Source organism: Tamandua tetradactyla, chromosome 20 (genome assembly GCF_023851605.1).
Source record: "Tamandua tetradactyla isolate mTamTet1 chromosome 20, mTamTet1.pri, whole genome shotgun sequence".
Classification (NCBI taxonomy): domain Eukaryota; kingdom Metazoa; phylum Chordata; class Mammalia; order Pilosa; family Myrmecophagidae; genus Tamandua; species Tamandua tetradactyla.
Genome location: NC_135346.1, coordinates 53,597,384 through 53,610,709, shown reverse-complemented (window position 1 = coordinate 53,610,709; position 13,326 = coordinate 53,597,384). Strand labels below are relative to the sequence as shown.

General features: G+C 40.7%; 2 protein-coding genes across 2 annotated transcripts in view; one reads left to right on the top strand and one right to left on the bottom strand.

The window, feature by feature from the left end:
* STK10 (serine/threonine kinase 10) overlaps positions 1 to 13,326 on the top strand; it is a 200,572-nt gene that overhangs the window by 8,865 nt on the left and 178,381 nt on the right. The window lies entirely within an intron of this gene.
* EFCAB9 (EF-hand calcium binding domain 9) overlaps positions 7,000 to 13,326 on the bottom strand; it is a 45,680-nt gene continuing 39,353 nt past the window's right edge. The window contains exons 3-5 of the mRNA XM_077137652.1: positions 8,717 to 8,865; positions 7,940 to 8,116; positions 7,000 to 7,260 (exon numbers count right to left, since the gene is read on the bottom strand). Coding sequence (XP_076993767.1) covers positions 7,105 to 7,260; positions 7,940 to 8,116; positions 8,717 to 8,865 — 482 coding nt within the window. The 3' untranslated portion in view covers positions 7,000 to 7,104. The remainder of the gene's footprint in view (positions 7,261 to 7,939; positions 8,117 to 8,716; positions 8,866 to 13,326) is intronic.

The window sequence follows — 13,326 nt, the reverse complement described above, 5'->3', positions numbered from 1 at the left end:
TATCTTAAATATATCCTCCCACTGTCTTCTCGCCTCCATTGTTTCTGCTGAGAATTCTACGCATTCTTATTGGGCTTCCCTAGTATGTTATGGATTGCTTTTCTTTTGCTGCTTTCAAAATTCTTCTTTCTCTTTGACAGTTGACATTTGATTAGTAAGTGTCTTGGAGTACGTCCATATGAATCTATTCTGTTTGGGGTTTACTGTAGTACTTGGATCTGTAATTTTAAGTCTTTCATAAGAGTTGGGAAATTTTTGGTGATAATTTCCTCCATTTGTTTTCCTCCTCCTTTTCCCTTCTCTTCTCCTTCTTGGAAACCCACAACATGTATATTCATGTGCTTCATGTTGTCATTCAGTTCCCTGAGACCATGCTCATATTTTCTCATTCTTTTCCCTTCATTTTCTTCCGCTTGTCAGATTTCAGATTTCTCATCCTCTAGTTCACTAGTCTATCTTCTGCCTCTTGAACTCTAACATTGTAGGTTTCCATTGTTTTTTTCATCTCTTCTACTGTGCCTTTCATTCCCATAAGTTCTGTGATTTGGTTTTTCAGACTTTTGATTTATTCTTTTTGTTTGCCCCTTGCTTTCTTTATATCCTCCCTCCTCAATTCACTGATTTGATTTTTGATGAGATTTTCCATGTCTGTCTGAACATCCTGAATTAATTGTTTCAATTCCTGTATCTCATTTGAATTGTTGGTTTGTTCCTTTAACTGGGCCATGTCTTCAGTTTTTCTAGTATGATTCGTTATTTTTTGCAGCCATCTAGACATTTAATTTCCTTAATTAGTTTATTCGGGGGTTGTTTTCACTTTTTTACCTAGGATTTTCTTTCTGGATGACTTTGTTGACTATCTGTTTTTTGACATTCAGTTCAGCTGATTCTAGACCTCTAGCTTAGGTTTTGTTTAACAGATCAAAATTTTTCAGTTCTTGTTTTCTTGTTTCTTGCCCTGCCTGTATGGTGCTTTTTTTTTTTCCTTAGGAGGCTCTACTTAGGTATGGTAGACTCCAGTCAGATTTTCCCAAACCAGACTGGCCTCCTCTCAGGAGGGCAGAGTCACCTGCATCAATATTCCGTGAAGATGAGACCCAGCAGGTTGAAAGACTTTCCTATGAAGCCTCTAGACTCTGTGTTTTTTCTCTCCTCCCTAGTATGTGGGGCTTATCTGCCTGTGGGCCCCACTAGCATAAAGTGATGTGGTACCTTTAACTTCAGCAGACTCTCCCTGCTGGGGCATGGTTGAAACAGAGGAGAGGTTGTGGACTGGCTTTGATCATTTCAGTTTTCCAGACCCTCTGGTCTGAATTCTTTGAGGGAGGGATTCCATCTGAGCTGGGCCCCACCCCTCTCCTGGGGAAGGCACAGCCTTCAGGAAATTTCTTCCTTCACCCTGACTGGTCTCTGCCTCTCAGACAAGCTTAATTCCGCCCTTGCCTGGGGTAGATGGAGCTTGAGAAGCCTTGCAGTTTTATACAAAGACCAGTCAAGCCATAGAAACACAGTTGCACAAAAGAAAAGAAAAAAAGTCCTGTTCAGAGCAGGATCCCCATTCCTCAGGTTTGCCAATCAAGAGCTTAAGTTGGTATGTTTCTCTGTGTATCTCCAGGTCCTTTGTGCTCCCTCCTTTCCTTCAGGGCCCAGACCTTTTCAAGTATTTATGCTGTCTGATCCATAAAAAACTGTTTTTTTTTTGTTGTTGTTGTTGTTTTTCTTGTCTTTTTCTGTAAGCCCTGCTTCCTCTGATGGGGCAAAAACCAGCATCCTCAGCTTTTACTCGAGGTTCAGCTGAGCTGGGGATCTATATTTAGTAGTAAGAATTTGTTAATTAATTCCACAATTGGAGCTTGGTTTAGCTCAGCCCCTTGCTGTTAGTAAAGTCTCTTTCTTTTCCCCTCTGGGAAGCAACCTGTGGGGGAGGGGCACCTGCCTCTGTGGTTATGGGGACTCAAAGTTCTAGGTGGGATTGCAGCTGGTCCAGCTTGTTCAGACTGGTGTACACTGTGTGTCTGGTCACTGGTGTGGTCCCAAGAGTTGTTTTGTGCTGTTCCTGGCTATTTACTAGCTGCTCTGAAGGACGAACTAAATTCCATATCTGACTAAGCCGCCATTTTGGACCTGATCTCTCATTATTATTTTTGAAACATCTGTTGCTGTCTTCAGTTTTGCCATTGTTTGCCTCATATACTTTGGAGCTCCTTGATTGGGAGCATACACATTTATGGTTGTTAGTAGGTTTTTTTGGTGAATTGCCCCTTTTATTAATATGTAGTATCCTTCCTTGTCTCTTATGATATCTGTGCGTTTAAAGTCTATTTTGTCTGCTATTAGTGCAGCTACTCCTGTTTTCTTTTGGTTACAACTTGCATGGAACATCTTTTTCCGTCCTTTCACCTTCATTCTATTTGTATTCTTTTGGGTACATGATGAGTCTCTTGTAGGAAACATATAGATGGATCATATTTCTTAATCCTTTCTGCCAATCTGTATCTTTTATTTGATGAGTTTAGTTCATTAACATTCAAAGTTATTAATGTAAAGGCATTTATTGAACCTACCATCTTATCCTTTGGTTTTTATTTGTCAAATCTACATGTTCTTTTCTACCTTTCTCTTTTTACCCTGTAAGTTGCCCTTACTGGTACTCTTCAATTTTGTGCCCTCCTGCAGATGCAGATCTCCCTCTCCTGTCTTTTTTTTTCTCAACCTACAGAACTCCCTTTAATATTTCTTGTATGGCCCGTCTCTGGTTGACAAATTCTCTCAATCTTTGTCTGTCTGTGAAAATTTTAATCTCTCCCTCACTTTTGAAGTGCTATTTGCCTGGATACAGAATTCTTAACTGAAAGTCTTTCTCTTTCAGTATCTTAACTGTATCATACCACTACCTTAATCACCTCCATGGTGCCTGTGGAGTAGTCCAAACTCAGTCTTATGTGGTTTCCCGTGTGTGTGGTGAGTTGTTTTTCTTTTGCATCTTCCAGGACTTTCTGCTTCTCTTCAACATTTGACAGACAGATTACTTTGTGTCTTAGAGTAGGCCTATTTGGATTTATTTTATTTTTGGATTGTTGGGCATTTTGGATTTGCGTATTTATGTCTTTTAGTAGGGTTGAGAAGTTTTTCCCCATTATCTCCTCAACTGATTTTCATAGCCCTTTTCTCTTCTCCTTTTGGGACATCGATTGTTCTTATATTTATATACTTCCTGGGCCCATCATCTCTCTGAGATCCAATTCAAAATTTTCCAACTTTTTTGCCATTTATTCTTTTGTGCATTTGAATTCAATTGTTCTGTCCTCTTGTTTGCTTATTTTTCTTCTGTCCGTTCAAATTTGCTGTTGTGTCTCTGGTATATTTTTAATTTGTTCTACAATATCGTTCATCTGTGATCTGCTATTTTTCTACTTATTTTGTGAAATTCTTCTTTATGCTTTTCTAGTGTCTTCTTATATCCTCATGTCATTAGACAACTCATTGAATTTATTTAAGAGAGTTGTATGAAGATCTTTGAATAGTTATTCCAAAGTCTGTATCACCTCTGGTGTTTTAATTTGGTCATTTGGTTGGATTATATCTGCCTGCATCTTCATATGCTTTATGATTTTCTTTTGGCTTTCAGGCATTTGATTACCTTGATAGGGTTATTTTGCAAGTTTATTTCCCTTGATTTCTCTCATCAAACATTTGGTATTTACTTGGATTTATATCGAAGGTGTCCTTTGCTCTTGATTCATCAGTAACCCCCCACCAAACCAAGGCTCAGACCCCACAGAGGGGATGCAACTTTACTCAAGGATCTGTTTGAAATTAAACAGTAGGCTGTTTGCCAGATTGCACTGTCCATTTCTTCTTAACAGATGGCCCTCTTGGACTTCCTATTCCCCTCAGGCCTACCTCTCTGAGACTACAGCAGCCCAGTGAGCTGGATGGAGACCCAGTCCAGTTCTTCCAGGTCCACTGGTCCTGGTGTATGCTGAAATCTACAAACCTCAGTGCTGTCGTGCTGGGGCTGTGGAGTGGGCAGTGGACATCTCAGCAGCATTCTGCTTGAGGACCTGATGGGGCTGGTGGCCCCCAGGCTCCCTCTTGGAATGTCCTTGGATTATAGGACAGGGTATGTCAGTTGTCCCTATCCACAGCGAAGCTGGAAATGGCCTGCTGGCTAGGCATGGCATGGAGCATTGGTGCAGGTTGTGGTACTGGGTGAAGTGTGTGGGGCTGCGGGGTAGAGTGGGGCGCATGGCGGAACACAGTGGCAGGTCATGGTGCAGGGCTAGGTGAGGGTTATGGTGCTACTTGGGTGTGGGATACTGGGTTGCAGGGGGCGGTGTGGTGGGTGTGGGGTGTGGTGCAGCCAGGCCACTGGGTGAGGTGGTAGGGCACAGTGCAAGTAACACAGAGACAGGGCAAGTCGTGGGGTGTTGGGGCATGAGAGGGTGGGTGCACATGTATGAGGCATAGGATGCAGTTGCATGTGTGTAGGTAGGATTCTGGGTGGGCGTGGGAGGGCGGGGTTTGGGATCCTATGGCATGTGGGGGTGGGGGGCAGGTTTCTGGGATCAGGTTGCTAGGTGCATGGGGGCTTATGTAGGCATGGGCAGTTTTGACATGGCTTTCTTCCTGGTGCCCGCCTCCCTTTTCATACGTTCCTCAGGGCCCCTCGCCTCTGAATTCAAAGGGGTGCTGTAGGCTCTGTGCACTAGCTCAATGGTCTCTTTGAGCAGGGACAGGCTTCCAGGTTCCCCAAGGGAGCTCCAGGCTGTGGAAGGTAGAGGGCTGATGTAGCTATTGTCTCAGATGGAGTCCCAGTGGAGCCCACTCTGGTTCTCTGTCTCTATGCCTCAGCTTCTCCATTCAGAACCTCCCTTATGAAATGTAAAAGACCCTCTCAGTTCAGTCACAGCCTGGAACCACTGTCCCCATCATTTTTCTGTTACTTTTCTAGCTGTTCCTTGGAGCAGGGTTGAATTCAGCCTGTCCATTTCCACCATCTTCATGGAAAGATGGTTTCCCTTAATATACCTCAGGAGCATTCCCCCTTGGAACACAGGAGAGAAGCATTCCTATAATCTTGTCATAGTTCCTCCTTCCAAAACCATGCGTAGATCCTAACGCAATCAGTATTCAGAGCCATCTGAGTTCCCAAAAGAAACTGATGCCCACACCAACATGAGTTTATTGGAGAGGATTTTGGAACTAAGTTCAATCTCTAGCTGTTGTTTTCCAGTTAAGTAATACCAGTGTCTCAGTGCAGTACTTGGTGTAAGAGTAGTGGTGTCCGTAATTGTTTGGCATAAGGTAAATTTCTCCCCAGAGCAAAGTCCCAACTTGAACTTCCCCTTCAAATAAAAGAATTCACCTTCCTTATCATAGCCATTTTCTCTTAGGATTTTGCTCATGTGTTCCCACCATATAACTCCTTCCTTTTAACTTACTCAAGTCTCTAGACTTGACTTTATAAACCTTTCCCCAATGCCAACTACTGTTAATCTTCACCAAACAGATTAAGGGAAAAACTGTTCTAAGTGACAGACGCCTTGCATCTTTTAGTCTTCACAGTTTCATAAGGCAGATAACATTATCCCCATATGGAACCCAGAGAGCAACAGATCAAAGAGAACTGAACTCCATTCAGTTGTGTGGTTTTTATTTTTTAAGAGAGTGAAAAACAATTTTATTATTGAATAAGAATTAAACCAATATGTGATGCATTACAGGCAGTTGCTAAAGAGATTGCCTCCATTCATTTTTGTGTTACTACTCTAGGGAAGAGAGAAGTAACTTCTCTCTAGAAGTTACTTTTAGACTTTTGGGCTGCTAAACACATTACTCATGCTCATAAGTGTGTTACCAGAATTATATTTCTCCTAGAATAAGAGAGGCATTTGTAATAACTAACATAATTGCAAACTCTTCTATTACTACAACTTTGACTTAATAAGAATGACAATCTTAGATAAACAGTATTCAAATCAAATTTGATTTCTGGTGATATTAGGTACTCTGGAACTCACCGAATGCCATAAGACCAGTTATTATTACCTTATGTACCCTTAAGAAATACTTGGTTTATGTTGCATGAGGTATATTTCAACCCCCAAACTTGTTCCTCAGAAACTTATGGTAGAAAGAAATATAGTCATGAGCATCATACGGTGAAATACCAGTTTAAAACCTATACAAAATCTGCTGATTGGGATAGGTGAAAGGTTAGGTATCTAATTATATTGAATTTGAATCCTGGCTGTACCACCAGTGAGCCATATGTTGTTGGCTAAGGCTCTTAATCTCTCGAGGCCTCAATTTCTTTATCTGTAATTTGAGGATAATAACACCTAATTCACAGGGTTATAAGGATAAATAAAGTCATGCATCCAAAGCACCTGCCTATCCCATAACCAGTGCTGAATAACATCACGATACATTAGGTAAGGAGGAGTCAAGATTCCTGTGCCAAGATAAATTAAAATTATTTAAAGAATTGATTATTTAAAAATTAAAATGATACTTCAGCATGTAATAATTCTTTTACCCTAATAGGTAAGTACAGTTGGTTAAGCACCTAAGTCATCAGAGAATAATATAGTTGCTAAGACGAATATAGCCCCCCCATATCCTTAAAATTCAGTTTCCTTTATGGTTGGAGGCATTTCACCAATGGCAAATCTTAAGTTTCTTCTCAAGGTGGTCTTAGCCTAAGAAGTGGGAGAATAGAAAGAATTTTGAGAATAATAGACCACTGATGACAGATATCAGGAAATCTTCACCTTTCAGCTGCTTAGGTCCCACAAGTGTTGGTAATTATTTGAGTACACAGGGACCTATTGAACAGGGTTGATAAGAAAAGCTGCAGCAGAATTGGGACATGTTGTCAAAGAGAAAGTAGACTTTACATTATACTATTGTGAGTTCTGTGTGAGATCAGTAGATAATTAAAATTTAAGAAGCTACTGATTAAGGAGCACTTATTTGGACCCTTTATATGTAAAAGTCATTGTAAAGATATCCACTTTGATATTCTAGATTTATTGTTAGACATGGTAACAGTTTTAATTTAATCATTTAATCTCTACTTTTATGTTTTGTTTTGTTTTTTTAAAGGAGGCTCTCTCTATGGCTCATCCGAATCTGTTGTGACAGTTTCTTTTTGAGCAAAGATCTCTCTTCTTTCTCTTTCTCTGCTTTCTGCTTCTCTTGGTGTTTGTCGATAGAAAAGATAGTAAACAGCTTAAATTCCTTGTAATTAAGACACTTGGAGAAAAAAGAAGAATATTTTAGAAATGATATGATACTTTATTTCACATGACAGCAAGCTTATAATCATTTCTCACTTAAAAACTTGGAAACTCAAAGATGCTCAGTAATTAGAATATAAGAGTCTTCTAATTGTCATCTATTACCCAGAAATAGAGAAGTATTGTAGACTCTAAGGAAACCAAGGGTTACATCTGTGTGAAGTCCAGATTATTCACAATATGATCCATCTTTTTCAACCTTAGCTCCCATTTATTTCCCCAACTTGGACTTCCCGTTTAAATAAAAGAATTCACCTTCTTTATCATAGCCATTTTCTCTTAGGATTTTGCTCATGTGTTCCCACCGTATAACTCCTTCCTTTTAACTTACTCAAGTCTCTAGACTTGATTTTATAAACCTTTCCCCAATGCCAACTACTGTTAGTTAATATATTTCCTTCTCTAAACTTCTATTTTGGTATTCATACTACATAATGTAGCATTTAGTTGTCCAATCCTCTCTTCCATGAACCTACAAATGTCTTCATTTTTTTTCTGCTCTTAGCATCACTCAGTATACTTATTTGATTAGGTTTTCACACCTTCCTTCTCACTCATCTCTACTGTATTAGGACACTGCCCTCTGCTTTTGGCTAAAGAATCTGCCGTTACACACTTTTGGGATCTGCACTTACACGGTCACCTGTGATATCGAAGTCATGGTAGAGTTCTTTAAGTTCCTGTTTTTTAATATTGAAGAGAAAGCTATACATTTGGAAGTTGTCTGGGCCAATTTTCATGTCCCCATCCACATCAAGTAGCTCAAAGACAGGCCGGGAATGGCGATAGATAAATTGATGTTCCAAATGGTTCTGTTTTGAGAGAAATATGTAAGATATGTAACGGGTGTTGATGCCATCCTCTAATCGTATTATATCAAGAATCTACGTTGACTAGTCTATTGCATAGAGAGCTAAAAGGCAAAATAACAGAAGCTGAGGGTTGAAGGATTCTGCCATCAATGCCTCAAGTTCTACTTTCGCATCTGCATTCAAGGAAAATTTACTGCCACTGAAGTAATTCTGCTAGACAGAACTATAATGTATTTCCTTAAATTCAGTGAAAATCTACTTGTGAAACATTGTGCCACACAAGGTTATTGTCTTCAAGGGGTGAGAATTAGAAAAATAGACCACTGAAAGTATGTACAAGTTATGGTGGGAACTGAAAGGAGAGTGTTTCTGATCTCCATCATCACCGACATCAGAGATTCCTCTACGAAAAGGAGTCATTGAGGGAGAGAGGCACTTGAGATTTCTCTTACAGAATCACCACATAGACCAGGTAAAGAAGGGCAGGTTATGGATATACCATTTGGAACCAGAATTAGTTCTTCTCCCCCATTTTTAAATTCAGTGCTACCTTTATCACTGTTCTGCCTCCTCTGCTCCAAATCCTCACTTGTTACTTGCCTCATGTGCTAGCAGTATGCAAACCAACATGTAGAACTGGTCAAAACCTATCTCGCCAATAGCATTCCAGTCCAGCATGTCAAACACAATCATGATCTGTGTTCGGCTCAAGTTAGTCACATGTTGAAGGAAGTGAAAGAACAGCACATCTGTTAAGGTAGAAAAGTATGGAGATGATTATTTTGAAACATTCCTGAAATGCTAAACAATGGGAAGCCATATAAATGGCACTGATTTTGAAAGCTCATGGACCTGAGATTAAGGGCTTTTGTTTTTGCTTCGCTACTCTGCCTTGCATGATTCCAAGCAAATCTCACAGCTTTCTCGAACCTTACTTGCTCTTGAGTTATGTGGAAAAGCATTGTGCCAGGTGCTGTGCAGGACAAAACTGTGGATGGGCATGGTTCTTGACCCCAACTCACATGCTCAATGGAGCAGATTGATGTGCATGCATAAGTAATGCAGAGCAAGACCTAACAAACAAAACAGACACAAAGTGCTCCTTGTGTATGGAAAGGAGAGCTAAATTCTCACTGAGAACTAAGAAACTTACTTGGAGAAGTTGACATTTTATTTGGGCCTTTCCCTTGAAGGAGGTCATTAAAACTTAAGAGAAATAAAAAATAATAAAAGTATTATACCTCATTAAGTGTAAAGTAAATGCATTTGGCTATCGGGAAAAGGATCTAACCTTATTGAGCACAGTATATGTTAGTAACTTAAATGTGTCTCATTGACCTGAACAACTCTCCAGGGAACATGGTATCACATCCCTTTGATAATCTCTATCAGTGCTTCACAATCCATAATGAGCCTACTGACCACTGGAGGATCTTGTAAAAATAGTGATTTTAAAAAATATATTTTTATTGATGAATTTTACCACACAAACATTCTATACATGGTATTCCATCCATGGCTCACAATATAATCCCATAGTTGTGTATTTATCACAATGATCATTTTTTAGAACATTTCCATCACTCCAGAAAAAGAAATAAAAAAGAAAAAACTCATACATACCATACCCCTTATCCCTCCCTCTCATTGACCACTAGTATTTCCAACTGCCAATGTATTTTAAACTTTGTCCCCTTTATTTGTTTATTTTTATCCATATTTTTTACTCATCTATCCATACTGTAGATAAAAGGAGCATCAGACCCAAGGTTTTCACAGTCACACAGTCACATTGCAAAAACCATATCATTACACAAACATCTTTAAGAAACATGGCTACTGGAACACAATTCTACAGTTTCAGGTACTTCTCTCTAGCTACTCTAATATACCATGAACTAAAAAGGGATATCTATATAATGCATAAAAATAACCTCCAGGATAACCTTTTGAATCTGTTTGAAATCTCTCAGCCACTGGAACTTTATTTTGTCTTATTTCTCCCTTCCCCCTTTTGGTCAAGAAGGTTTTCTCAATCCCTTGATGCCAAGTCGTGGCTCATCCCTGGAGAGTCATGTCCCATGTCGGGGGGTGGGTGGGGTAGGGATGGCAGTGAATTCACTTGCAGTGTTGGCTTAGAAAAAGATCTGAGGGACTTCTGGAGAAGATGGCGGCTTAGTAAGACACGCGGGTCTTAGTTCCTCCTCCAGAACAGCTACTAAAGAAATAGAAACGGTACAGAACAGCTCCCGGAGCCACGACAGAGACCAAAAAGACAGCGTACCCCATTCTGGAACGGCTAAACCGGCAGGGAGAATCTGCAGCGGTAGATCACTGAGGGGCGTGCGCTTCCCCGTGCCGGGGCGGCTGGTGGCCGGAGTCCCTCCCTCCCTCCTTCCCGGGCCAGCTGGGAGAATTGGACAGGCGGTCTCCTCAAGCCGCGGTGGCTGGCGCCCACCCCCCATGCGCGGCCCCCCGGACCGGCTGGGAGAATTGGATCGGAGGTCCCCCAAGCCGCGGAGACCAGCGACCGGGGTCCCTTCCACACACATGGCTTCCCGGTCCGGCTGGGAATGTTGGATAGGCACTCCCCCAAGCTGCGGCGGCCGGCGCCCCCCCACCACGCTTGGCGTCCCGGGCCGGCTGGGAGATTTGGACCGGCACTCCCCCAAGCCGCAGAGGCCAGTGCCCACCCCCCACGCGCGGATTCCCAGACTGGCTGGGAGATTTGGATCGGCACTCCCCCAAGCCGCGGCGGCCGGCGCCCCCCCTCACGCGCGGATTCCCAGGCGGGCTAGGAGATCCGGATCGGCACTCGCCCAGGCCGCTTCGGCTGGTGACCCTCCCCCACAGCGAGAGTTTTCCAAAGTTAAAGGAGCCACAGCATCTTTTACTGGTGGGACCCTCAGACAGACGAGTGCCACCTACTGGGCAGGATAAGAGAGAGCCCAGAGATTTCACAGAAAAATCTTTCAACCTGCTGGGTTCCACACCCAGGGAAATCTGATTAAATGCCCAGACGCCAACAGAAAATAACAGATCACGCTCGGAAAATTGAAGATATGGCCCAGTCAAAGGAACAAACCAATAGTTCAAATGAGATACAGGAGCTGAGACAACTAATGCTGAATATACGAACAGAAATGGAAAACCTCTTCAAAAACCAAATCAATAAATTGAAGGAGGGCATGAAGAAGACATGGGCTGAACAAAAAGAAGAAATAGAAAATCTGAAAAAGCAAATCACAGAACTTATGGGAGTGAAGGACAAAGTAGAAAAGATGGAAAAAACAATGGATACCTACAATGATAGATTTAAAGAGACAGAAGCTAGAATTAGTGAACTGGAGGATGGAACATCTGAATTCCAAAAAGAAACAGAAACTATAGGGAAAAGAATGGAAAAATTTGAGCAGGGGATCAGGGAACTGAATGACAATATGAAGCGCACAAATATATGTGTTGTGGGTGTCCCAGAAGGAAAAGAGAAGGGAAAAGGAGGAGAAAAACTAATGGAAGAAATTATCACTGATAATTTCCCAACTCTTATGAAAGACTTAAAATTACAGATTCAAGAAGTGCAGCACACCCCAAAGAGAATAGACCCAAATAGGCGTTCTCCAAGACACTTACTAGTTAGAATGTCACAGGTCAAAGAGAAAGAGAGGATCTTGAAAGCAGCAAGAGGAAAACAATCCATCACATACAAGGGAAACCCAATAAGACTATGTGTAGATTTCTCAGCAGAAACCATGGAAGCTAGAAGACAGTGGGATGATATATTTAAATTACTAAAAGAGAAAAACCGCCAACCAAGACTACTATATCCAGCAAAATTGTCCTTCAAAAATGAGGGAGAAATTAAAATATATTTAGACAAAAAGTCATTGAGAGAATTTGTGACCAAGAGACCGGCTCTGCAAGAAATACTAAAGGGAGCACTAGAGTCAGATATGAAAAGACAGAAGAGAGAAGTATGGAGAAGAGTGTAGAAAGAAGGAAAATCAGATATGACATATAAAATACAAAAGGCAAAATGGTAGAGGAAAGTACTACCCAAACAGTTAAAACACTAAATGTTAATGGACTGAATTCCCCAATCAAAAGACATAGACTGGCAGAATGGATTAAAAAACAGGATCCTTCTATATGCTGTCTACAGGAAACACATCTTAGACCCAAAGATAAACATAGGTTGAAAGTGAAAGGTTGAGAAAAGATATTTCATGCAAATAACAACCAGAAAAGAGCAGGAGTAGCTATACTAATATCCAACAAATTAGACTTCAAATGTAAAACAGTTAAAAGAGACAAAGAAGGACACTATCTACTAATAAAAGGAACAATTCAACAAAAAGACATAACAATCATAAATATTTATGCACCGAACCAGAATACCCCAAAATACGTGAGGAATACACTGCAAACACTGAAAAGGGAAATAGACACATATACCATAATAGTTGGAGACTTCAATTCACCACTCTCATCAATGGACAGAACATCTAGACAGAGGATCAATAAAGAAATAGAGAATTTGAATATTACAATAAATGAGCTAGACTTAACAGACATTTATAGGACATTACATCCCACAACAGCAGGATACACCTTTTACTCAAGTGCTCATGGATCATTCTCAAAGATAGACCATATGGTGGGTCACAAAGCAAGTCTCAACAAATTTAAAAAGATTGAAATCATACACAACACTTTCTCGGATCATAAAGGAATGAAGTTGGAAATCAATAATAGGCGGAGTGCCAGAAAATTCACAAATACGTGGAGGCTCAACAACACACTCTTAAACAACGAGTGGGTCAAGGAAGAAATTGCAAGAGAAATTAGTAAATACCTCGAGGCGAATGAAAACGAAAACACAACATATCAAAACCTATGGGATGCAGCAAAGGCAGTGCTAAGAGGGAAATTTATTGCCCTAAATGCCTATATCAGAAAAGAAGAAAAGGCAAAAATGCAGGAATTAACTGTCCACTTGGAAGAACTGGAGAAAGAACAGCAAACTAACCTCAAAGCAAGCAAGGGAAAGAAATAACAAAGATTAGAGCAGAAATAAATGAAATTGAAAACATGAAAACAATAGAGAAAATCAATAAGACCAGAAGATGGTTCTATGAGAAAATCAATAAGATTGATGGGGCCTTAGCAAGACTGACAAAAAGAAGAGAGAGGATGCAAATAAATAAGAT